This window comes from Chrysochloris asiatica, unplaced genomic scaffold (assembly GCF_000296735.1).
Source record: "Chrysochloris asiatica unplaced genomic scaffold, ChrAsi1.0 scaffold00165, whole genome shotgun sequence".
Lineage (NCBI taxonomy): Eukaryota > Metazoa > Chordata > Mammalia > Afrosoricida > Chrysochloridae > Chrysochloris > Chrysochloris asiatica.
In genome coordinates, this window is record NW_006408683.1 from 1,739,653 (window position 1) to 1,767,320 (window position 27,668).

A 27,668-nucleotide genomic window follows, 5' to 3' on the forward strand; every position below is an offset into this window, starting at 1 on the left:
GATTGCAGTGCATTACGGGTTAGAAGGCATGCAGTAAAGATTGCAGGGCAGTGAGTTGCTGCCTGCAGAGGCCATTGATGCCTGTAGTCCCAAGCCTGCCCACCAGTGATGTATCCACCCAGGCTTTGGGGTGCCTCATTGTCTCCCTTCTTCTGTTTGTCTATGTATTCTTTCGCTATCCCTATTGCCGCTGGATCTCCCCTCCTCGTGAACCAAACACTCGTGAACAACATAACTATGTCGAGGCAGGTCCCCGACAGTCAGAGAAAAAAGAGGTAGACCCCCAATGAGATGGATTGGCCAAGTGGCAGCATCGATGGACTCATACGTGGCAGCAATAGTGAGGTTGGCCCAGGATCAGGCAGTGTTTCATTTTGTTGTACATACGGTCGCTATGAGTCGGTACCAACTCGATGGCACCTACCAAGTCAGTTCTGACTCATAGTGACCCTATATTGGGTTTCCTAGGAGAAGCTGGTAGGTTTGAACCGTCAACCTTGCCATTAGCAATCCAGGGCTTATCCTACAGCATCACACCAAGACTCTTACGAGAAGTATTGCTGCTGTTAGTACTGTCGAGTCAGTTCTGACTCAGTGACAGAGTTTCCAAGGAGCAACTGGTTAGCAGTCCAATGCTGGGATGGCAGAGGACTTAAAATACTGCTGAAGATCAAAGACTATAGATTGCACCTCAATGTAAAGAAAACAAAGATCCTCACCACTGGGCCAATAAATAACATCATAATAAATGGAGAAAAAAATTGACGCTGTTAAATAGTTCATTTCACTTGGATCCACAGTCAGCATTCATGGAAGCAACACTCAAGAAATCAAAGGTTATATGTTGTTGTTAGGTGCCACCAAGCTGGTTCCAACTCATAGCAACCTTATGTACAACTGAACGAAACCCTGCCTGATCCTGTGCTATCCTCATAATTGTTGTTACTCTTGAGACCACTACTGATATCACTGTGCCAATCCATCTCGTTGGAGGTCTTCCCTTTTTTCACTGATTTTACCAAACCTGATGTCGTTCTCCAGGGACTGGTCCTTCCTTATAACACATTTGAAGTATGAGAAACAAAGTCTCGCCATCCTGGCTTCTAAGGAACATTCTGGCAAATCTACAGCAAAAGACCTCTTTAAAGTATTCAAGAGCAAACTTGTCAGTTTAAAGAATAAGATGCAATGAAGCCAAGCCATGGTATTTTCAATCATATGCATGTGAAATTGGACAATGAATAAGCAAGACTGTAAAAGAATTAATGCATTTGAATTAGGGTGCTGGCATAGAAGATTGAAAGTAGCATGGACTCCCAAAAGAATCAACAATCTGTCTTGGAAAAAGTACAGTCAGAATGCTCCTTACAAGTGAGGATGGTAAAACTTTGACTCTCGTTCTTTGGACATGTTTTCAAAAAGGAGCAGTCCTTGGAAAAGGACACCATGTTTGGCAAAGTGGAGCATTAATGAAAAAGAGGAAGACCCCCACCAAAAAATGGAGTGACACAACAATAATTGTACGGATGATGCAGAACCAAGCAGTGTTTTGTTCTGTTCTGCATAGGGTCATTATGAGCCAGAACAGATTCAATGGCACTATAACAAAACAACATCACATTTATAAATTTAAAGAACTTTTTTATTCTCTTTTACTTCTTTTCATGGCATTCTGGTTTTATTTCATGATTGTAGTATTTCATCTTATCTCTGGGAATATTAATGATAGTTTTATGTTTGTTATGAAGTTTTATCTTGCCTGCAATGTCTGTTTTATATGCTGCCTTTTTCCCCTGATTATTTATGACTGTACCTTATGTGTTAGATGCTTTCCTCAGATGACTAGCAACCCTTGGTTTTATGTTCATATTTAATTATGAGAAACTGAAAAGATGATGATCTGAAACTGTGAATCCTTGGGCGAAACTCATTGATAATGAATTTCACGGTAGTGTGACTGAGTGCTTTACCGAGAAACCCCTGATATTTACATCTTTAAATCTTTCATTTTAGACTGGTCAGATTCTCCAGAAAATTTCTTCTAATCTACTGCCTTTGTGATGAAGGCCTACATCTCAGTAAGCTGAGAGTTAAGCAAAAGTAAATAGACATGTCATTAGTCTCCATATTTTCAGTGTGAAATGCCTGCCACAAACTATATCTAATATTACTCAATCTAAAAAACATGTTTTACTGAAAATAAGCATCCAATCTCTGTGTGAGAAAAAGGATAAGAAACCCAGTAGCATGTATTAGGAGAAGGACTTCAAGGATCCTTGTTAAGTGCCACTTAGTCAGTTCTAACTCACAGAGACCCTATATAGGGTTTCCAAGGCTTGTAAATCTTTGCAGGAGCAGAAAGCCTCATCTTACTCATTTTACTCCATCTTTTATGGGGCACCTTCTAAACTTTCATGGGAAAATTGAATGAAAAGATATGGAATTTTTTCATGAAGTTTTTGAAGTCGCTTCATACCTTATACTCCACTCTCTTTACTCTCATCCCATTATTTGTTTTATAGATTGTCAACTGCCAAGGGAAAAGATAGCCTTTTATCTTCTCCCTTGGCAGCTGACAATCTATAAAACAAATAAAAGGATGAGAGTAAAGAGAAAAAGGGAGTCCTGGTATAATGCTGTGGGTTAATGCGCCAGACTGCTAAGCCATTTGAACTGCAAGGTTGGCTGTTCAAGCTCACAAGCTGCTCCTCGGAAACCCTATATAGGGTCATTATGGGTCGGAGGTGACTCGATGGCACTTAACAACAACAACATATAAGAAAAAGGGTATTGCTGGCACAGTGGCAGAATTCCCACCTACTATGAGGGAGCCTGATGACTCTGTATGATAAGCACTGGAATGCAAAGCACAGGTCAACAGTCAGAGCCCACCAGGCACTCCCCAGGAGAAAGATGAGGCTTTCTGCTTCTTCAAAGATTTACAGCCTTAGAAATCCTACACTGGATCGCTATGAGTTGGAATCAACTTGACAATATTTAAACAACAAATGAAGGGGCTTGGGTTCAATTCCTGGCCAATGCACCCCATGTATAGTCACCAAACTTATAAGTGGAAACTTAAATGTTGCTACAATGCTGAATGTATTTCATCAGGCGCTTCCATACTAGACAAACTAGATTAAAAAGCCTGGTGATTTACTTCCAAAAACTAGTTAGTGAAAATCCTAGGGAGCACAGGAGTCTGAACCACAAACAATCATAGGAATTGAGCAACACTAAGAAGCATTTCATTATATGAAACGGGTTTCATATCTATATATGGGGCTGCCATAAATCTGGGCTGGTTCAACAGCACCTACCAACTTGCAAAAAATCATTTTAGAAATAAAATAGGTTAAATGGAAAGTAAACAAGTTCTTGAAATACAAAAATATTATTTCCATGCAATATTTCAAGAGCAGATCTATTGCCACTAGCCTTGCCAGTTACAAATTTAGGAGTCCTGGTGGCATAGTGGGTTAAGCATTGAGCTGCTTAACCACAGGGTCAGCAATTCAAATCCACCAGTTGCTCTGTGGGAGAACACTGCAGGTTTATGTTCCCATAAAAATTTACAGCCTTGCAAACATAGAGGATCACTATGAGTCACAATAAACTCGATGGCAGTGGGTTTGACATTTCTATAACAAATTCAATGGCATTAACTCATTCAATCAACATTATGCCTTCTATATGCTACGCACCATATTGGAACAGGTTAATGAGAGAGGAGGAAAATGAGTTTCCATGTAACTTATCCAACAAATGAAAACTCACAGTACGACAAAAGTGTGCTTTGAGTGGTAGAAGAGCAACACACCATTTGTTGTTAAAGTGTCGTTGAGTCCATTCCAACTCACAGTGATCCGGTATAAGGTTTCTGAGGCTTTAAATCTTCACCAGAGCATAAAGCCCCATCTTTCTCCCACAGAGTGGCTGTTAGGCTCAAACCACAGGCCTACTGATTTGCAGTTCAGTGCCTATCATATGGAGCTATCGCGTTCCCAACACACCATTATAGCTGAGTGAAAGGTGAATATGGTATATAAAAACAAAAGGACAGCACAAGAAAACTTATAGGGGTGACAGCACTGCTATATATCTTGACTGTGGTAGAAGTCATATAACTGCATTTGTCAGAACTCAAAAAATATATATCAAAGTTAATTTTTTAAAGGAGTAAAAACATTGAAGATAAGAGTGTATAAGGGTACTTCAAAAAGTTGGTGGGAAAATGGAATTAAAAGATGATGAAATTTTCCCACCAACTTTTTTAAGACCCCTCTTACGTGTACACAACACATATACACAAGAGTAAATCAAAAAGTACTGCTACAAAACCAAAAAACCCTTTTATTATTCAAAAGCATTAATATGTGAAGCTACTGGTCGCTATGGGTCGGACCCGACTCGATGGCACTTAACAACAACAACAACAACAACTGTTTCTCCACAGATCCTCCCTCGAGGTCTATATACTTATTTTCTTTCTTTTATTTTTAATTTGCCCTGATATTTTTACAGCACGAGATTATAGAATGCAAAGGTACCAGCAATGCATATATTGAGTTGGAGGAGAAATTATTGCATTAGGTATTGTAAGTTATATGTTGTTGTTGCTAGGTGTCATCGAGTCGGTACCAACTCATAGTAATCCTATGCACAGCAGAACAAAACACTGCCCAATCCTGAGCCAACCTCACTACTGTTGCCACGCTTGAATCCATCTTGTTGGGGGTCTTCCTCTTTTTATCTGACCCTCCACCTTAACCAAACACGATATCCTTCTCCAGTGACTGGTCCCTCCTGACAATATGTCCAAAGTATGAGAGACGAAGTTTGGCCATCCTGGCCTTCAAGGAGCACTCTGGCTGCACTTCTTCCAACACAGATCTACTGGTTCTTTTGGCAGCCCATGGCACTTTCATTATTATCCTCTCACACCATAACTCAAAAGCATCAATTCTTCTACGGTCTTCCTTATTCACTGTCCAGCTTTTGCATGCATATGAGGTTACTGAAAACACCATGGCTTGGGTCGGGTGCACCTTAGTCCTCAAGTTGACATCTTTGCTCTTCAACACTTTAAAAAGGTCTTGTGCAGCAGATTTGCCCAATGCAATACGTCGTTTGATTTCTTGGCTGCTGCTTCCATAAGTGTTGACAGTTAATCCAATAAGAATGAAGTCCTTGACAACTTCAGTCTTTTCTCCTTTGATAAGAATGTTGTTTATTGGTCCAGTAGTGAGGATTTTTGTTTTCTTGACATTGAGATGTAATCCATACTGAAGGCTGTGCTCCTTGATCTTCATCAGTAAATGTTTTTAAGTCCTCTTCACTTTCAGCAAGCAAGGTTGTCTCATCTGGATATCGCAGGTTGTTAATGAGTCTTCCTCCAAACCTGATGCCATGTTTTTCTTCAGAGAGAAGGAGTAATTTTAACTCTGCTCTCATCTTTTTTAAAAATATTTTATTGTGAATTATGTGGTAGTTTACATGGGAGGACATTAGCTTTACATTCATCCTAGTGTATATTGTTTCATTGCCATGCTTACAATCTCCTCCATGCATCATCAACCAACCAAAGAGTATACCCTGCAAGCCTGCCCCCTGGTTATCAGCACACAGCCCCTCTCCCTCTCTGGATCTAAAGTCCCCAGATGCTCCATCTCTCCACGTCATTGTCTCTGCCTCCATCTCTGGCATCACTGTTTCTCTGGGTAGAGTGCTGCATTCCGCTCTTCTCCCTTGGTCCCAGGAACCACCGATCCTGGACTACCAAGTCAATGACTCCCCTCCTTTTGCTACAAAATGTCTACCTTACATTTCCAACCCTCACAGTCAGTCCTGGTAACAATTGTGCCACATGAGTGCTATCCCCTTTTCCATTCATCAGCGCCGCCCAAACAGATGGATACTACTCAGAGGAGATCTACCTTCCTCCATGCCCTCTGGATCTAGGCTCCCTTGTGAAAGCCTGTAAGCCAGTCACTTTTTGCCTTTGTAGCCCTCCATTTTGAGTAGCCAATGTCCAAGTTGCCCATCCCTGTCTGCCCTGTGTATCAAGGGGGTGGGAATGATCTTCGCTGTAAAGATTTGTTCCCTCTCTCTACTGCATACATAGGTCTATATACTTCTGAAGGCTGTATTCCCATCTCTCTAACCCTACCCCAAACAATTCTGCACTCTTTGATTTACAACACACCAAAACAGCCAGTTGGCATCTTCAAGAGATTCAAATTGTTCCTCTGAAATGCCCTTTGGGTTTGGGGAACAAAATAAAACCTGGTACAAAAAGACCAAGGTCACAGGGTGGATGGTGCTAAGGTTCCCCAACGAAATTTTCACAGACAACTCTTGTTGCCATCAAAGAATGAGCAGATGCATTGCTGTGATGGGAAAAAATTCCTCACCACAACTTTCCTGGCCTTTTAATCCTGGCCTTTTACTTGCCAATGCGATTTTCAGTATTCATAACACATCATAATAAGCTCTCATGATCCAATATCCTTCAAGGAAATCTATCAAGATAATCCCCTTGGGGACTAATTTCTAAAATATATAGGAAACTACAAGAAAAAGACAAATAACCCAATTAATAAATGGGCACAGGACATGAACGGACACTTCACTAAGGAGAAGATTTGGGGAGCCAACAAACATAAGAAATGTTCATGATCACTAGCCATTAGATAGATGCAAATCAAAACAACAATGAGATATCATCTCACACCAACAATAACAGCAAAGATAAAAAAGTAGAGAATAATAAATACTGGCGAGGATGCAGGACCCTCCTACATTGTTGGTGAGAATGCAAAATGGTCCAACCACTCTGGAAAGCAATATGGGGCTTCCTCAGAAACTTGGAAATAGAAATACCTTATGATCCAGCAATTCCTCTACTTGGTATTTATCCACTAGAAATATGAGCCATAACATAAGTAGATATATGCATATCAATATTCATAACAGCACTATCTACAATAGCAAAAAGATGGAGACAGCCAAAGTGCCCATCAGTGGAAGAATGGATAATAAAGATTGTTACATACACAAAATGGAATATTATGCTACCTTGAAGAATAACAAGGAAGCTGCAAGCCACAGTGTAACATGGATGAACCTTGAGGCCATTACACTGAGTGAAATTAGTCTCAATCACAAAATATACTGCATAGGACCATTATTGTAAATGTTTAAGTACCTACACTAAAAGGGGGGGGGGGGAATTCTTTGTTGGTTACTGGGATGTAGAGGGTGAAGTGAGGGGACAGGGGAGGGAGGGGAAAGTAGAGCACAAGGTAAAGAATAGACACAGGATAGTTTGGGTGCTGGGGGGGTGGGATACACAAGAAGAGGGAGGGGAGTGGTAGAACAAGGTAGATGGGAGAACATTTAGGCTGGTTTGCATGGGTTACGTGGGACAAAGGTAAATAGTGATGTATGCTCAACATTGAAATCACATGGCTCTGGGATCCTGGGATTGAAGCATGGTTTGAATGGGTAAAAGAGGGAAAATAATGTTAAGATGCTTGGCTGTCTTTTGAATGTTGATTTCCCTTGCCTATTACTATAAAATAGACACTTGAGGGGGAGAGAAAGGAATAGCCAGAAACATTACCATAGAAAGCTTGTAAATCCATCTTCAGCCAATAACTGATTGGAATATCTAAAATGGGGCTAGAACTTTCCCAGAGAAGGAGGCTTCCTGCTGAGCTTTTAATCTCTTCCAGAATCTTCTAAGGTGGGAAATTTCCACTTGAAAGGACAAGCAGACCAGCATGAAGCTGCTAGATGAACAGAAGATACTTCTTGAAAGAAAGACCAGCAGGAAAAATCAAAAACAATAAACAGCAGTCCAGCAGTCCCACTGATAACTACAAGAACAAGCAAGTTGTTCCCAGGGGAGCCATCAAGGCAAGTGGTCAGGTACCCTCAGGGCAAACTTCCTTCCAAGACTGAGACTCAAGGAGAATACACGAGCAGGCATGTGGTCTTGCCAGTGACCACATCGTTCTACCAATGAGGGGAAGTCAGTGGGGGGGCGGGAGACAGCAAAAAAATTGTGAGTTATGTCCGACCATGTTCAACAGACCCCTGTTCACATGGACTGAGACCTGGTTAGCCAGCAGTATGACAAGACCTGGGGACTCCTGAACCCAGGGACAGGGACATGGCTACAGAGGACTACAGCAGAGAGTGAAGTGTCTAGCTGATATGAAGTGAGGGGAGATGCACAAGAACACCCGTACTTGCAGATAGCACCCATCTGACCTGGTTTCAATGGCTAGATGATTAGAAATTGACCAGAGGAAGAAAGAAGAGGAAAAAAAGAGTAATCTGCTACAATTTGATGAATTTGACCTATACTTATGGATGTAGTAGCTCTAAAGAGGAAACGAATCTTTACAGCAAGGATCATTCCCACCCACTTGGTGCACATGGTAGACAGGGATAGGCAACTTATACATTGGCTACCCAAAATGGGGAGGCTAACAAAGGCACAAAGTGACTGGCTTACAAGCACTCAAGAGGGAGCCTAGTTTTAGAGGGTACAGGGGACGGTTGCAAGAGGGAGCCTAGTTTTAGAGGGTACAGGGGACGGTTGAATCTCCACTGAGTGGTTTCCAACCTGTCTGGATGGGGCTGGTGAAAGGAGATGGGGATGACTCTTGTGGTTCAGTAGTGAATAATTGCTATCAGGGCTGACTGTGAGTGTTGCAAATGTAAAGACAGACATTCTGTAACAAAAGGAGGGGAGTGCTTGATCTTGCAGTCCAGGAGCAGAGGACCCTGGACCATCAAGGGAGAAAAGCGGAGTGTAGGACCCTATCCAGAGAAGCAGTGACACCAGAGACAGAGGCAGAGTCAATGATGTGGAGAGATGGAGCGATTGGGATTCAGGGAAGGAGAGGAGCTGTGTATTGGCAGCCAGGGAGCAGGCTTGCGGGGTGTGCCCTTTGTTTCTCTGAATGGTTGTATATTCCTGAGTGCTTCGGGGTACATTCATGCATGGAAGGGATTGTAATCATTGCAATGAAACGAAATACAATAGGATGAATGTAAAGCTGGTGTTCTCCCATGTAAAAACTACTACCCAACTCACAATAAGAACTTTTTTAAAAATTACCCCCTTGGGATCCCAAAAAAACAGTTGAAATAACCTTCTAAGCTGACCTCTCTGCCTTGAGTTCAAGTGATACAGCAGATCTCCTTAGAAGCTACTCTCCTGATAAGATCTTTTTTGAAGTCATCCTAATGAAATTAAGAAAAGTGGATTACTGAGAGACTTGTCTGCAGCCCCTCACTGATCACGAAGACATGTTGAAACACTTTTTGTTTGAACTGGAACCGTAGTAGCGAGAATTTTTTACTTACCCGTGTGTGTGTGTGTGTGTGTGTGTGTGTGTGTGTGTGTGTGTGTGTGTTTAAGACAAAATTATATAAATTGCCTTTCCATTCTCCTTCCTAAATAATTCAGTCCTTAGCGTAGTGGTTATGAATCGGGCTGCTAATCTCACAGTCAGCAGTTCAAAAGTACCAGCTGTTCTGTAGGAGAAAGATGAGGCTTTCTGCTCCCGTAAAGATTTACAGCCTCAGAAACCCTGTGCAGGGTCGCTAAGAGTCGGAACCGACACCATGGCACATAACAACAACAACATAGCCATTTGGTAGGGTAGATTAAGGTAAGCACAGGAGAACAGGAGTCATGATGAGGCAGAGTAGGATGTTGAGGGCTGAGCTGAATGCTAAGGACATCCACAAAGAAGACCTGCATGGCAGTGAGTATCAGAGTGTGACTAGGGGAAGATGCCCTCACGTAGAAGCAGCTTAGGACAGAAGGTCAGAGTCAATGCATCATGACAAAGGCAACAGAGGCTGAAGGACAGGCTGGCATGGGAAGTCAAGTTCAAGTGGGGTGAGGAAAGTGTCCCCATGGCAGAGTTGTTAACTGTATGGTGAAGAACGAATGCTGATACGGATAGTCAGAGCCTGCACAAGGTTAGAAAAACATCTATGAGGAGAGAGGGATGGTAACATGGCACAGGAAATCAATGCAAGCGAAGTGAAGTCCATCGGTGATGGAGCATGTCAGCTGCATGAGGGAGGGTTTGTCAGCATTGATGGGAAACTGGTGACATACTGAGGCAATGATATAAATAAATACATTAAGGATACTTGAGAGAGAGAGGAGTCTCTTATTGGAGAACAGAATTATAATATGGAAAAGGTGAAAACCAGAATAAACTATCCTGTGGTGTTCAATTGGAATTAGAAGAACCATTGCAAACTCACTGTCCTCAACATATATTGAGATAAATATATAAATACACATGTGTATGTATGTAAGTAAGATGGACAGATGGCACACAGATAGATGATACAGAGTTTTGTGCCCTAATATAGATTATGAGCCCTAATATAATATATGAGAAACATAAAACTGAGATCTTAGCTTCTAATTAGTAAAGTCCATTTCTTTGAAGAAATGACCAATTACAGGTAAAGTACAAACTGAGCCTGAAACATTTTGTGTCAGAAAGCAAGAAAGTGTTCAAAGGATCATGGGAGCATGTCAGAAGTTGCAGAAGCCAACAAAGAAGGCCTCCACTAGCCAAATGTGGGTCAACTGGGGTATCAAAATAAAAATGATAATAAAGAATTATAACCTAGTGAATAAAATAAAACATTATAAATCCATACTGATATGGATGAATGAGAGTTTAATAAGATGGAGGGTATTTAAGTAACAAAAAGTACTTCCCCACAAGATACCAATTACAAAGCAGAAAAAAAAGCAACTTTACAGTGGTGACACCTAGCAAGTACCACTGTAATAGAGCTAAAAGGGGCCCTGGGAATGCTATGGGTTAGGTGTTGAGCTGCTAACTACAAGGTTGGCAGTTCAGAGCCACCAGCTGCTCATGGGAGAACAATGTGAATATACTCCTATGGATTTACAGTGTAGGGTCACTATGAGTCGGAATCAACTTTACGGTATTAGGTCCAGGTTTTGGGAAATGTTGTTGTTGGCAAGTGCCACTGAGTCGGTTCCGACCCATAGCGACCCTGTCCAGGATTCTGAGGAGCAGCTGGTAAGCTTGAACCACCAACCTTGGGACTTAAACTGACTTTGCAGTTCAGCGCATTAACCCACAAAGCCATATGAGGCAATATAAAGTTGTGTCAATTTTAAGTATGCAATAAGAACACAGCATCATTTCTGTACTTGTTCTGCCAAATTGGTGTTATCTAAATCTAATCATGAGGAAACTAACCAAACTTTTAGAACATGATGAAAGATAACACCTGAAATACAAAAATGTCAAAATCAAGAAACTCAAGGAAAATCAGAACTATTGATCTAGACAGAAGGATACTGACATCAAAAAAATGACAACCAAATACAATATACGATTCCAAATTGGATTCTATAAGATACTATTAAGACAACTGATGATATTTGAATGACGACTAAGAACAATAACACATTAACGTTAATTTCTTAATTTTTAATAGTTACAAAGTATTCACCATGAATCATAATCAACTCAACACCAACAGATTAGGAGAATATAGAAGAATATAGGTGAATATAGAAAATGCATACTAACTTCTGGTGATAATAGAGCATCACATAGGAAACTTATGAATGGTTTAGGAGTCAAAAGATTATGCTGAAGGAGGCTTCCTGTGGAGCCTCTGCATTACATAAGACCATAGGTGGAATCCTGAACCCCATCCAGAATCTTCTGAGGTGGGAAATTTCCACTTGAAAGGACAAGCAGACCAGCTTGGTGGTGATGGTATATATTGAGAGAGAGCAGTTGAGGAGTCTATGCCCATGGAATGAGAAAGGCTATGTGTCTGCGGGCATAAGGCTGAAATGAAAAATGTACCTTTTGGACACTGAATATACATTTTCTGTGTGTTTGGTGTACATCAAAAAAAAAATTGGAATAGAAGTAATAAATACTGTTAACCAATGATTCATAGACGGGATTGTAATCATTGCAATGAAATAGAATATGATTTGTTGAGTGTGAAATTTATGATTTTCCCTATAAAACTATTACTGAATTCACAATGTTTGTTGTTATCACGTATGTAACATTGAGTCGGTACCGACTCATAGCAACCCCTATGCACAACAGAATCAAACACTGCCCAGTCCTGGGCCAACCTCATAATTGTTGCTATACCATTGTGCTAATCCACCTCATTGGGGGTCTTCCTCATTTATGACTACCCATGTTACTACATTATGCACAATAGCAAAAAGACGGAAACTATCTAACTACCCATAAATGAATGAATGGATAAACAAACTATGCTACATACATGCATTGAAATATTGTGCAACATTAAATAATAATGAAGAATCTGAGAAACACTTCATAACATGGATGAGCCTGAAGGATATATTACACTGAGTGAAATAAGTCAATCACAAATGGAAAAATATTATATGAGACCACAGTTACAACCCTTCTGTCTGTTATACTGTGGTGGCTTGCGTGTTTCTGTGATTCTGGAAGCTTTGCCAATGGCATTTTAAATACCATCAGGATCACCCATGGTGGACAGATTTCAGCAGAGCTTCCAGACTAAGACAGACAAGGAAAAAAGAGAAGAGGACTACAACTGAATGTTTTGCCACTGTAAAATTTATGAATAGCAGTGAAACACTGTCAGCACCAGAATACTGAATACTGAAATATGATGAAGAGCATCAAACAGTGCCATAACAGGACAACATCCTTGTGTTACTGTTATTAGATGCTGTCGAGTTGGTTCCAACTTATAGCAACCTTTATAGTGTTTCCAAGATGTAAACGTTTGTGGGAATAGAAAGCCTCATCTTTCTCCTCCATCCGTATGTCAGTATAACCAAAAGGTCCCTAAAAACGGTTTGCACTCAACTACTAATCTAAAGGTTGGTGGTTCTAATCCACCTAGTGACACCATGAAAGAAAGGCCTGGCAATTTGCTTCCCTAAAGATTTCAGTCAAGAAAACCCTATCAACTCAACAGCAATGGGTTTTTTTGCTGTTTGTTTGTTTAGTAGTATAACTGTACATTTCAACTATACTTCTAAAAATGGTCTTTTAGTTCTTCCTTTATCATAATATTGGATGAAACAGATTTTTAATTACCAGGAAAGGAAAAACCCTACACCAACTTTCTAGCTTTGGGTAATGTCAGACTTTATTAAATCTGATGAAACAGGATTAGTAAATTGCCTATATTGTCCAGCCAGTAATCAAAGAAGTTAGTCTGAATCCAAAGTCCCTGTAGCTGACCAATACATTAGTTTAGAACAGAAAATTTCAGCTTGAGGTATTCCACTTACAGATCTTCACCATTAAAACTCCAGTTATTTAAAATTTAAATAAGCTTTACCATTATGAATAGAGTAAACTAAACAAGGTTTCTTTTTTAATTAATTAAGCCTAATATCATGTTTGGAATCCTGGTGTGGCGCTGTGGGTTAATGTGCTGCACTGCAAAGTCGGTTTGAACCACAAGGTCTACAGTTCAAGCTTACCAGCTGCTCCTCAGAAACCCTATAAAGGGTCGCTATGGGTCTGAAATGACTGTACGGCACTGAACAACAGAAAACCAACAACAAAATATCATGTTTGGAGTCCTGGCATGATGCTGTAGGATAAGCACTAGACTGGTAACCTCAAGGTCAACAATTCAAACTCACCAGCTGCTCCTTGGAAATCCTATACAGGGTTGCTGTGAGTCAGATCCAACTCAACAGCACTTAATAACAGCAACAATATCATGTTTAAGGTGCTCTGGTAGCACAGTGGGTTAGGAGTTGGGCTGTTAATCACAAAGTCAGTAGTTCAAATCTACCAGCTGCTCCATGGGCGAAATATGAGGTCATCTGCTCCCATAAAAATGTACAGCCTCAGAAACCCTATACAGGGTTTGCCATGAGTTGGAAGTGACGCCATAGCACACCACACCATCACCACAACCAATATAATGTTTTAGCAATTTGAAATAAAACTTGATGTCAGCAAATGACTGAACTAAATTTACATGTAATCTTAAAAGACTGTCTTTAGTGAGATAGGTAGTATTTTTTAGCATAATTAGACTGGACATGGGAGGAATGGGGTTGATGGAGAAGGGTTGAAAAGAAAAATAAACCTGCATCAGAAGAAGGGAAAAAAAGATAAACAGCAATTAATTTATCCAGTATATTTCTTTTTAAACAATCAAGTTGAATTGTGTCCTAGTATCCTGGTGGCGCTGTGGATTGCAAACTTGGTTTGATCCACAAGGTCGGCACCAGCTGCTCATTGGAAACTATACAGCATCGCTATGAGTCGGAACCAACTCAGTAGCACTTAACAACAACAATGGCACTGTGGGTTAATGCAATGGACTGCAAAGTCTCTCTGAACCACAATGTCAGCGGTTCAAGCTCACCAGCTGTTCCTTGGAAACCCTATAGAGGGTTGCTATGAGTCAGAACTGATTCAACAGCACTTAACAACAACAACCCACAATACAAGTTTATGATAATCACAGAATTATAATTGTTCACATGATACTGAAACAGCACTATGTAGGTTTTCTCCTTAATGAAAGGAATATATTTTCTGGATTTTTTGTAGTTACTGGCACTTGAAATACACAGCTTTGCAGATACTATATTCATGTAACAGTAAAGTTCCTACACGAATATACAAAGTATGAAACCAACAGGCTAGATAAAATGTTGTCACCTTCAGAAAAAACAACACTGAATGTTAAATGGATTCTGAAATTGCCTGAGTTCCATAAACTTTTCCTCTTAAATATCACCATGTAATGAAAGAAATCTTTTGATGCACACCAAACAATAGTTTTGCAAATCTTATAACTGTAGTAACTAAAACTGAAAAAAGATAAAGTGAGATTTCTATATTTACTGTGAATGCCTATAATGAAGAAAAGTAAGTTTAACTGACTAAGTAAAGGTTCTATGTAGAGACTTCCTAGTAATTTCAAGGACTTGAGGGGTTGACAGCACTGGTTCACTATTATATCTAATTTCATTCTACTTTTTTGGGTGTTTTTCCTCCACCATGATAAAGCTTATCTGTCAGCTCACATGATTTTCACACAGAAAAAAATAAAAATTCCACAACTGCTAAATAAACTCTAACTTTCCAAAGTATATTTAACCAAATAACCCTTTCCCCCTCCCACACAATACTTATACTTACCCTTTCTAGAAATCTCAGGAATTTTTAGAACACATTTTAAAATTAGGGAAGAGGCTAGAGTGAAGTCAAAATTCCAAAGTGGAAACAGTTTGTTAAGGAAAAAATTCAGGGGCAAATTTCAGGATTATAGGGTGATAGCAAGACAAGTCTTCGTGCTTCCTGTGCCATGCTAGCCAAAGTGCGTAGCAGCTCCTGTAATCAAAGAAGCACTAGAGTGGAGAGAGGAACACTAGCCAAATAGACAGCTAGCCATTCCCCATCTACTGACGTGGAAAAAAAACCACCACCATTAAATAGATTCCAACTCTATGGATTCCAGTGACTCTGAAGGACAGAGCAGAACTGTTCCCTAGGGTTTCTGAAGCTGTAAATCTTTACAGGAGCAAACAACCACATCTTCTTCTTCCCAGCTGGTGGGTTCAAACTGCTGACCCTGCTATCATCAGCCCAACACATAACCCACTATGCCACCAAGGCTCCTTCCTGACTAGAAAGATGGGTGCAAATTGTAGAGAGTAGAGAAACTGGCTGAGAAGAGTGATCCTGGAATTCTGATAGCACCAATGGGAAACAGAAATCCCCTAGATCAGAAAGGAGTTTTTATTTATAGTGGCAACAAAGGACAGCCATTCATGTGGAGGAAATAAACAATAGTCCATTATGATAGGAAAGAACTTTTTGACTCATCAAGATACAGTGCAAAAGCAGCTTGGTCTTAGTGTTAAAGCTTGAAGTTACTCTCACTGACAAGAAATGAGAAAATCTATGAAATAGCAAATCCTCTCACCTATATCTACCTTGGAGTCCTGGTGTGGTGTTGCAGGTTAATGCGCTGGACTACAAGGTCAGTTTGAATCACAAGATCGGTGGTTCAAGCTACCATCTGCTCCTTGGAAACCCTATACATGGTGGCTATGAGTCAAAACTGACCCAATGGCACTTAACAACAACAACATATCTACCCTAGAATACATTTGAAGTAATGGGATAATATAAAGAAATTAATACCATTATGTAGCGATCATATGATCATCCTTAATGTCTAACAAGCTTATACACTTCTGCTAATCAATGGAAGTCAATCAATATCAAGAGCCTAAAATCAGAAAAGGAAAAATGACAAAGGAGAGGAAAGGAACCATCAAGAATTAAGTTTCATCCATTATAAGGAAATAAAAAGTTACACATGTTCTCAATGGCCTTTGTATGTTAAAAGGATGGAAAAACTTCCTAAGATATGTATAACTGAGGAAAAAAATCCAGCTTTTTGCATTCATGAAATTGAACTGATGGGTGGAGCTTGATGGCGGCTAGGGCGGAGGTGCAGTGAAGTTCACTGTCAGCCATACAACAGGATACCAGGCAAAACAGATCAAGGGCAGAGCTCCAAAACTCGGAACCACAGAGCTAGGAATATTTTGAAAGTTTGAAGGCTTACAGATACTGGAACTTGAAGCTAAAGTAAGAAATGGCATACTATTGAATCTGCCGAGCTCAAAGGCCCGGAGTCGAAATCTTGGGTGAGACCAAACGGCAACACCAAGCAGGGGAGCAGAAACACCATGGAAAAATGCCACAGGAACCTTGAAGCAAAGGTGGACAATACACTGTCAGTTATGCTTTGTTCTGATTTTGTTTTTTTTGTATCTGGTCACTGGCACCTCCACTGTTTGTGCACCTCCATTCTGGTGACTAAAGGGGGAGCCTGAGCGAGTGGACACCCCCTACCCTCACTACTGGTGGGTTCTTCTGCCGTGCATGCATACAGATACTCAGCCCAAGAGCAGACCCTGAATGTTTGTTGTTGTTGTTTTTTTAAGTACTGGAAAGGGCAGGACAGGGCTGTAAAGAGGGAAAGAGAGTTTAAAAACAAAACAAGCCGAAAATTAAATTAAAGCTTGAGGTATAGCATAACAACTAACAGTAACATCTTGAAATCTCTCAGGCAGCTTTGAAACAAGAAGCTGAAGAGAGGACATTAAAGTCATACTCATATTAGGCTACAGATTTTTTTGTTGTTGTTGTCTTCTCTCCCTCCTTTCCCTTTTCTATGATTATAGACTGCAGTATTCAATTTACTTTTTGTTGTTGTTGTTTTGGGGGTTTGGGTTTTTTTTTTCTTGTTTTCTTTTTGCTGGTGCCATTTTGCTGTTTTATGCTCCCCCTTCTAACTCTGGGGGACTCTCTCTCCCCCTATATTACCCAAGAAGAGTCAGCAACTGCTGCCATATAGTCAAGCTATAATCACACTCTATAAAACACTAAAACCCAGGCAAGAACCAATACCAACTGCCATATACCAGGGAGGCAGACAATACCTGTAAAAGTTACTCTGAGTTAAGCAATAAGAAGAGTGAAAAGAAAAGCCCACATTTTGATCACATCTTCCTGGAAGCAATCAGAAAGAATAAAAAATACCAAAACACATACTCAATTAAGTATTAAGGCCACAGATAAACACTAAACATGTCCAAAAAGCAAAAGCAGATGACCATAGCAGCATATGTCCAGAAACAAGATAAATGACCTAGAGGTAGACCTGGACTACATTTTGGAAGGAGGACAGGCCTTGATAATGCCTAAGAAGGAATTCAGAAAAATGATTATAAAATGTTTCAAAACACTTTACAATGGAGTTGAGAAAAATAAGGAAGAAGTCAGGAAAGCACTACAGGAACAATCAAATAAGACAGATACAGCATTGGAAACAATTCAAAACCTATAGAAAGAGGTCCAGAAGATCAATAATAGAATATCAGAAATAGACAACACACTGAAAGGGCAAAGGAATAGAATAGATGAGATGGAAGGCAGAACCAGTGAGCTGGAAGACAAATCTCTCAATACAACTAAGATAGAAGAGCAAACACAAAAAAGGATAAAAAAAAATCAGAAGAAGGTCTAAGATTCATGTTGGACAACATGAAGAAGAATAACTTAGGAATTATTGGCATTCCAAAGCAAGAAGAATCACACAAGTCCACAGAGGAAATAGTTGAACTGCTGGAAGAAAATTTCTCTAATATCCTGAAAAGTGTAAAGATAAATATTCAAGAAGCTCAGTGAACCCCAGGAAGGATAGACCCCAAAAGAAGTCGAATTGATGGTAATTTTACATATTTTCCAAGTATTCTATGATAACTAGATTAAGAATAGTTCCACAGCAATGCTTTAATAAGAAAAAGTATAATGGCATCTACATATGAGCAGGAATTCTAAGCTTTCAAGTTTATAAAACTGTATGAACGAGAAAAAGGTAGATATACTTTCTTCATTAATATGTTGGAATTCTGAAAATATTTATAACTCTTTTTAACAAGGATGAGAAAATTCTCATTATATGTGTGATTTAAAAAATACATAAAATTTCATCCATTCATGAACAGGAAGGAAAAAGCATTCTGAAATTCCAATGATGTTAAATTTCCCATTATTCTGTCTGAATTAAAAAATAATTTGATATTGTTTCCCTTCATGCACATATAAAAAAAAAAAAGAATCACATGCAGAAAAAAGGGATTTCAAAGTATGATTTATAATACAATGTTGGAGAAGTAGCCAATAAATCGTGAGAATATGAAAACATATACCATTTCCCTGGCCGTGAAGTAGATTCTAAATATTTATGTATACTTTTAGTTGACAAAAGTACATACATTTTTCCTGTCTATTCAGTTATTTAAAAATTACACTCTGAATTGCAAAGAAATTACAATGCAATACAAACCCAGTGAATAATGAGAATTTGTTGTTAACTGCCATCAAGTCAGTTCTGACTCATACCAACAGTGTATAGGGTTTCTGAGGAGCAGCTTGTGGTCATGTTTCAATGTACTGTTTATACTAAGGAAGTTCTTAATATAGGAATACATATTGGGCCGCTAATCTCACAGTTGAAAGTACCAGCTGTTCCACGGGAGAAAGATGAGATTTTCTGCTCTCGTAAAGATTTATAGCCTCGGAAACCCTGTACAGGGTCACTATGAGTCGGAACCAACTCCACAGCACATAACAACAACAATAACATATATATGTTGGTGTGGCGCTGCAGGATAATGCACTGGAGTGCAAGGTCAGTTTGAACCACAAAGTCCTGGTGTGGCGCTGTAGGATGAGCACTTGACTGTAAAGCACAAAATTAGTAATTCAAACCTACCAGCTGCTCTTCAGAAACCCTACATAGGGTCAATATGAGTCGAAACTGACTCAACAGCACTTAACAACAACAGCAACATTAATCAAGTTCCTAGAATTCTGAGATATTTCCTTATTTCCAACATATTATGCTATTTGGTTTTACAGCACTTGCTAAGGTATACTTTATTTCCAGTTGAAATAAAACGTCTAAAATTTCTTAAGGTGATAACTGCTTTCATTCAGTTATATTTTTTTGTTGTTTTTTAAAAGTGATTTCCCTAATAACAATTACTAATGAATATCAAGTTGTTGCAATAATCAAGATCATCTGGCAATAAGCCATTAATGTGATTTTTCAAAAACAAAACTGTCATTGAGTCAATTCCAACGTACAGCAACCCTATAGGGCCCAGCAGAACTGCTTCATAGTGATGCCAGGGCTATCAATCTTTTAGAAAGGAGACTGCCAGGGCTTTCTCCCGTGGAGCAGCTAGTGGGTTCGAACCACCAACCTTTCAGTTATTAGTCAATCACTTTAACCACTGTACCACCAGGGCTCCTTATTTGGAATAGAATAATAGCTACTTCTTCTTGACCATGTATCAGTATTGTGTTAACTCAAATAATTGTACTTATTCATTATTATGATCATGCTTATGATAATAATAGAATATAAAGGAAAAGAGCCTTGGCGACACTGTAGAAAGAATCTGACTGCAAACTGCAAGGTTGGCAGTTCAAACCTATCAGGCACTCCTCAGGAAAAAGATGAGGCTTTCTGCTCCCACAGATTTACAACCTCAGAAACACTATATTGGGTTGCTCAGTGGCAGTGGGTTTGGTTTGGGTTTAGTACAAAAGAAACAAGTGGTTAGCCTACATTTCTGATGGTATTTATGATGATCCTAAATGAAGATTTCTAAAAAAAAAAAAATTAATTAAATAAATAAATAAGGAGTCTGTATTAAATGAACATTTCAATAATTTGGTATGATTGGTAAATTCTACGCCAGAAGAACAAGGTATCCTAGAAAAAATTCAGAACTTCTAATCGAGACATCCCTTATATCATGACTCACTTAACTGACCCATATAAAAGGAAAAATGTGAATAAGCTTTAGACTCACTCTGAAAGGAAGTATTTGTCATTATATGTCAGAACTGACTTGAAAGAACTTAACAACAAAAATAACATGAGCTGATGTGCTCAAGTAACAAATTTATGTATCATTCAAACTATCTTGAATCTATAATCAGAATCAGCTCTAAAATGACTGTTATTTCATGATAATTTACAGGAAATACTAGGACACTGAGGAAGCCTCAAAAAATAGTTATTCACATACAGTTAGTTTTCCATGTTTCTTTTGCAATAACTATTTTAAGTTAAGTAAAGATTTTCCTAAAATTGCAATTTCTCATTTTGAAATACAGGGTAGCCAATTTCATGAATATGTATTCAATCAGCCATTACTTCTAGGTTGGCACTGTAGGATCAGCACTGGACTGCAAAACACAAGGTTGGCAGTTCAAATCCAACAGCTGCTCCTCAGAAACCCTATACAGAGTCACTATGAGTCAGAACTGACTCCACAGCACTTAACAATAACAACAGCCATTACTAGCAAATTAGTTCATAATATAAAAGTTATTTTTACTTTACTTTTACAACTCCACTGTAATTTAATTCTAGAGTTATACTACTGGCATCCAAGCTATTATTTTATAAATAAACATATAAACTATAATCACTTATTTTTCAAGAAACAAAGATGTCAAAATAGTCTTTCAAATTTTATTGATTATAACTGCAAAGATAATACATACTGTTAAATTTAAAAGTGATCTATGGCCTTAGGCACTTTTATCCCCTTATTCATTCAAGTGCTCCCTGGCTTAATTTCCTCTTCCTCTCTCCAGCTCTACTTTTATTTCCTCTCTAGAATCATTAGCATAATTTCTTTTTTGTCCAAAAAAATAAATAAAGGAAAGAAAAGAAAATCTGATTTTGAATTGTCAGTCTTCTCACTGGCATGATACTGTCATGAACAAAACATTAATTATGAAATGGACCACAACTAAGAACAAAATGACAGAACGTTAGAATCTTAGCTGACTCCATTTTAAAAAATAGTATATTATCAACATAAAAATTAAGTCATATTCAGATGACATTTTTCACTAATATAAATAACTAAACACAAAGATGCAGCACATAATACAGAGTATGTACCTAATATTGCTCCTCTGCTACAAATACTGGATCTTTTAAAAATCAAACCAAAAATCAGATGATTTAAGGTGAAACTTAAACTCCACAACAAGGAGCACTGGTGGCGTAGCACTGGGTTTGAACCCATCAGTTGCTCTGAGGGAGAAAGATGTGGCAGTTTGCTTTAGTAAAGATTACAGCCTTGGGAACCCCAAATGGGACAGTGTTACTCTATCCTATTGGTACACTATGCATCAGAATCAACTTGATGGCAACAGGTTACCCGCACAACAATCCCTGTACATTTTCATCACTGACAAAAAATTTTATTTATATATATATATATATATATATAAAATGTTAGGTAATGAGAAAAAAAATTGGGCATTTTCCCAAAAGGTAGTAATCAACTCATACATCAATAGCAGCTAATGGACACCTGGTGTGGTGTTGCAGGATCAGCACTGGACTGCGAACTACAAGTTCAGGAGTTCAAACCCACCAGCTGCTCTTCAAAAACCTATATAGGGTCACTAAGAATGGGAACCCACTCAATGGGACTTAACAACAACAACAACAATCTACTTCAGTATTTAAATGAATGTGGTTCTTAAATAACTTAAAAGCACAATTTAAAAATAGGAAAGAATACTGCTCATGATATACCATTTGACAGCCTTTCAATTTTTAACTTTCTCTTCTTACTCCTTATCGAAACTACAGAAACTTTATAACTCCTACTTTCAAAACCTCACGCTCCAACTTAACAGTAGCCTGAGACTTAACAGACAACTGCCTAGTCCCAAAAAGTATAAGATAATTCTTTAAAAATTCTAGTCTCTTATTCTCTATTACTGAAAAACATTATAGGAGTTAACTTAAGAGGCTGTACATTTCTGTCACACTATGTATCAGATAACTAAAAAGATGAACTATTATTTAAATGTAATAATAAAAACAAAAATTTTTGACCACTTATTTGACATTTAACTTTATTACTTAGCTTAAAATATAAGTATGTCTTTACATATTTTAAAGAAATAAAGTACACAAAAGCATATTTAATGGAAATGTATATAAAATATTTTAGTACTATAGAAAAATATCTCATATTATAAATCTATTAAGTAAACTAATAATCAGAAGGCAGTAGAGAATAAGATTTTCTCTTTCATCTTAACTTTAAAGTTGCATTTATTACAAAGAATTCTTCCATCATTTTTATTTGAGAATGGATATTAAATGACAATCATAATCTACGACTAGATAATCACAATAGAACCCAAAGGCAAGAACTCAAATTCCAACTCTGAAAATACCAAAACCTTTCAAGTTTTCAAAAGAAGGTATTACAAAATTTATAAATCTATACAACAGGATGTAAGATTACGTAACTTCATAAAATCTTTTATGCTACTAATAAAAAATTTTAAATATACTCACAAAACCATTTCAAAAGTCAAAACTATCTCACTTTTAAAAGAAAAGTCACTTGAAGGACTGTTTAGATTTCTCCCATTCCCAGTATGAGCCTGAGAATCAGTTGTTTTTACTTTTTTGTCATTGATAAATCATCCAACTCATAGACAGAAGGAGCTCGGGACACACAGTGCATTACAGGCTGGGCTGTTTCAAGGTCAGTACACTTCCAATCTCCCAGTCACTCTGTAGGAGAAAGATGAGGTTTTCTGCTCCCGTAAAGATTTACAAGTTTGGAAACCCTAGGAGTCAACACTTATTCGTGGGCACCACATCACCCACCCTTCATAAGCATATAGTTTGAAAAACTGCATGACATCAAGTTGCTAGAAGTTTTCTGACATTGACAAACTATGCATTAAGAAAGGTGCTATGTGCAGACATTCTTAAATCTACGATTTAGCTGAGAAACTCATTTTTAAGAAATCTCAAATACAAATTTAAAACAAAAATAAAAATAATCACCAATTTATTTAACTTTAGGAAAACAGACCTTTACTTGGGAACCAAGATATTTTAGTAGAAGCCTTTACAACTAAAATTATTAGTATTCCAAAGGTACAAAATATCTAGTTGACTATTATTTTTCAAAAGTCAATGTCCCAACACAGGACTGGATGATGCTGTGTACTTTTCCAACAGGGGCCCACTTCTGTCTAACATCACAGACAAAAGAACCCCCGCCAAGCTTTCAAGCTTGAAGGTCATCTGGAGACTTACAGCACAGTATCCTAAAACATATTCCTATTTAGAAGAATGAAGATTCACTTATATCTCAATGAAATTCACATTAAAATCCAACCCTCACACTGATGCTGCCTCAAATTACCCCACTAACTATCACAAAAAAAAAATTAAAACTATTTATGGCATTTTTCTGACCAACATGATACTTTTTAATAAACGTCCACGTTTAATCGTTTTCTTTACTTGAACTATACAGAGATGAAATGAAGTCCGCTATCACCACCTTCGGGTTCCTGTTTGACCTCAGATAAACACAGGTATTCTAACATCTCCCATTTTGAGAGTGATTTCCAAAGTCTGGAAAGGAATATTTCCACCAATAAGTAAGTACCTTACAAATAAATGTCTGTTAGACAGCCATGCTTGAAAGTAACTAACGCAATAATCCATTTTGCCCATAACAGAATTTATTCAAAATCTCTTACTACTGACCTAAAAAACATAAGCTCTACAGTCTAAGTTCCATATTACCTAGGTCATGTTACAACTGAGTAACATATGCTGAGGAACTGAGTAACATTTCCCAAACTAGAAGAAAATCGTGGATGATTGGTATCTTTTCTGTTACTGTATTCATATCCATTTACTAATTCGAGTAGCTGTTAGTCCTTATAACTCTCTCTATAACACTCAAATCACAATGGCCAGCTAAAGAGCAAATTAAGAGACTTCCCCCAAAATGCAAACTTACCCCATTCTAGGTATTCGAGAATGTTCTTCTCTCTTCTCAATGGAGAATTACTGCATTCATCATAAAGGCAGATGAGTATATCCAGCAAGGTCTCAACACTGAAGCACTGCCCATGGGTCTGAGCGGGCCCATCCAAAATAAACTGCTCCAACTGCCTCAAACGCACTTCTCCAGACATGTTGGCTTTCACTGCTGCTGGTGTTCTTTTAAATTATTATTGTTATTAACGATTATTCTTTGGACCTAAGTCTTAAAAGGTGCGGTTTCAAAAATAAACCACTTATTATTTAAACAACTGTCATTGCAATGCTGGTGCTGAATTAAACATCCAACACATCAGTAACCTCACTTAACGGAAGCATATTCAATTTCACATATATATAGTTTGAGGAAAGGTCCCATAAAATATATATTTTATACATTTTTCACGAACATAATTAAAACATATATTTAAATAATAATTACTAAAAGTACAGTGGACCAAAAACCAACACTTCTTTAAAAAAAAAAAAAAACCTCTTCTTCATTCAAAATTCAACTGATGCAACATAATCCTGAAATTAATCCGGCTGCTTCATTAATGAATAAAGTCCTATTTGAATCAGCAATTCACTTCCCGGGAAGAAAAGTAGAACACGGAGGGAAAAAACAAGATTATATATGGGAGAGGGAAAACCAAAAATTCTGCTGCAAATTCTCCCAGCCACCGCTTGGATAATGCATCAGTGGCAATTTCTCCGGAGGGAAGGAAAGGGGGCGAGGTTCCGAAGCAGGCCCTCCAAAGCACGCCAAGTCTTGCCCCAAGGACGCCTTTCCTTTTTCCTCCCCGACGTCTTGCTAGTTAAGGCTGTGCCGTTTTTCCTATTTCCAACGGATTCCAATGAAAACTCACCGCCCCCACCACCACCACCTCTTCTCCCAGGGGCCTGGCTGGTGGCGCGGCCAAGGTCTGGGACGCAGGCTCCCGTATCTGCAGCTACTTGGCCGCGCGAGCCCACTCCATGTCGGTGGTCGGTCGTCGGCCGGGCCGCGCGGGCCAAGAGCCGGGTCTCCCTGTTGCCTTCAACAAGGCTGTCGCGCAGGAGGGTCCAGACGCCCCTGGTGAAGGGGGGTGATTGTTCTGAATTTACAAGAAACAAACGGCGGCAGCTGCGGCAACGGCAGCGAGGGCGACTCCAGAAGCGACTTCTCCCTCTTCTTTACAGCCCCGGGTAAAGGGCATCTTTCCTCCTCGAGGCGCTGGAGGAGGCGTCCGCGCCGCTAGTGAGAGCCGAGGCTGCGGCAGCCCAGCAAGCAACCACTCCCTTCACCTCCTCCCTCCCCCGCCTTCCCTCTGCTCTCGCGTTCGCAACGCTCTGCTCCGCTAGGCTCCTCCAGACCCGCAGCGCGCAGGTTGAGGCTCGCGGACGGGTCCGGATTCAATATGGCGGCGCCCCCACTCCACGCGCGCACACGCCCTCTCCCCTCCCTGCTCCCCGCCCCTGTCGGATCCCAGCGGCAGCCCAGCCCGAGCGCGACGGGGCCAAGCCGGGCGGTGTCCTGCGGTCGCGCCTAGCCGAGGCCTTGGAGGAGGGGACTGGCCGGGTGTGCGAGCGGTTGTACCACCAGAGGGGAGGGGAGAGGCGAGGGAAGAGGGAGCGCCGGGGCCAGCGACGCTGCGACTGCCGCAATGTAGAATGCAGAGATACGGGAAAGACTGGGAGGAGGCTGAGGTGGCGGCTGAGGATTTGAGGCGAGATGACCCGCCCGGGCCGAGCTAGGAGTTGCCGCAGGACAGGGCCTCAGGCTGGGAACTGCGCCACAGCCTTGTCGCTGTTCCCGGCTCCCCAGGTTTCTGTGCAGATGCCCAGTCCTTGGAGACGCCACCTGTCTGGCGCCTCTGCTAAGGGGGCCTAGAAACGCCTAACTGTAGACTCCCAGCAGGTCTGCAAAGACAGTGAGTGCCTCTCTCCTTGCCCCTACCTGCTGCTGCCCACTCGCCCCTAAAAATCGGTTCTCTCGAACAGCAGAATACAGTTTTCTAGGTGTCTAATTCCAGCACTGTGTCATTTTCCAGGACTAACAACAGTGATGTGCTACCATCCAAGTGGTGTGTGTGTGTGTGTGTGTGTGTGTGTGTGTGTGTGTGTGTGTATACGCGCGCGCACGCGCGCCTTTGAGCGCTCCCGTGTAACACAGAATTCCTCCTGTCTATTCCCAATTGCTTCCCTATGTGGAGCAGAGTCTTTTCTCATCCAGAACTATTCTAACTGCTTCCTGTTTATCCCAGCCAAGGTTATTGCCTGCAGAGGACTCACTTCAGAACATGAAAGGATTAAAGATTAGAATTTAGTTCAAACCTCTGTCTCTCTGTCTCGCTGTCTCGGCTTCTATCTAAGGAGCTCTGGTAGCGTAGTGGTTACGAATCGGGCTGCGAACCTTAAGGTCAGCAGTTCGAAACTACCAGCTGTTCCGGGGGAGAAAGATGAGGCTTTCTGCTCCGGTAAAGATTTACAGCCTCGGAAAACCTGTTCTCTCTCTCTCTCTCTCTCTCTCTCTCTCTCTCTCTCTCTCTCTCTCTCTCTCTCTCTCTCTCTTTCTCTCACTCACTATAGGATAAGCACTGGACTGCTACCAGTTCAAACACACCAGCTGCTCCTTTACAGGGCCACTATGAGTCAGAACCTACTAGATTGCACTTAGGAGCAACAGCAAATTGGTTTAGTTCAGCCATTTCAGGTATTTCCTCACAAAATTGCCATCTACACAGAGATTATTACATGGTTATTTTCTATGTAAATGCTTACAATTGTATCCTTTTAAATCTTGAAAATATGGAACCTGAGGAAGAACTACAAATGAAAATCTCAAAATGAAGGCCAACAAGTTATTCAAGTTTCTGATATTTCACAAAATATTGTGAATCTTTTGTGAGATCTACACTTGGCTGACATAAATAAATCGAGAAAACCAAACCCACTATCCTATAGGACTGCTGAAGAGTATTTCTGAGGCTGGTGGGGTCAAACTACCTCTGTTGCTGTTGTTAAGTGCCGTTGAGTAGGTTCTGACCCATAGTGACCCTATATAGAGTTTCCGGGGAGCAGCTGGTGAACTTGAACCACTGATCTTGCAGTTCAAACCAACTTTGTAGTTAAGCACATTACCCCACAGTGCCACACCAGAA

General features: G+C 39.8%; 1 protein-coding gene across 3 annotated transcripts in view; it reads right to left on the minus strand.

Annotated features, from left to right (window-relative positions):
• CDC42BPA (CDC42 binding protein kinase alpha (DMPK-like)) overlaps nt 1-26,256 on the minus strand; it is a 628,044-nt gene extending 601,788 nt beyond the window's left edge. The window contains exons 1-2 of one of the 3 annotated variants that reach the window (XM_006871263.1): nt 26,245-26,256; nt 24,503-25,562 (exon numbers count right to left, since the gene is read on the minus strand). In XM_006871263.1, the coding sequence (XP_006871325.1) occupies nt 24,503-24,680 (178 nt within the window). In that variant the 5' untranslated portion in view covers nt 24,681-25,562; nt 26,245-26,256. Of the gene's footprint in view, nt 1-24,502; nt 25,910-26,244 lie in introns of those variants that run through there. The other 2 variants (XM_006871264.1, XM_006871265.1) reach the window with 2 other exon arrangements.
• Nucleotides 26,257-27,668: the final 1,412 nt, after the last annotated feature.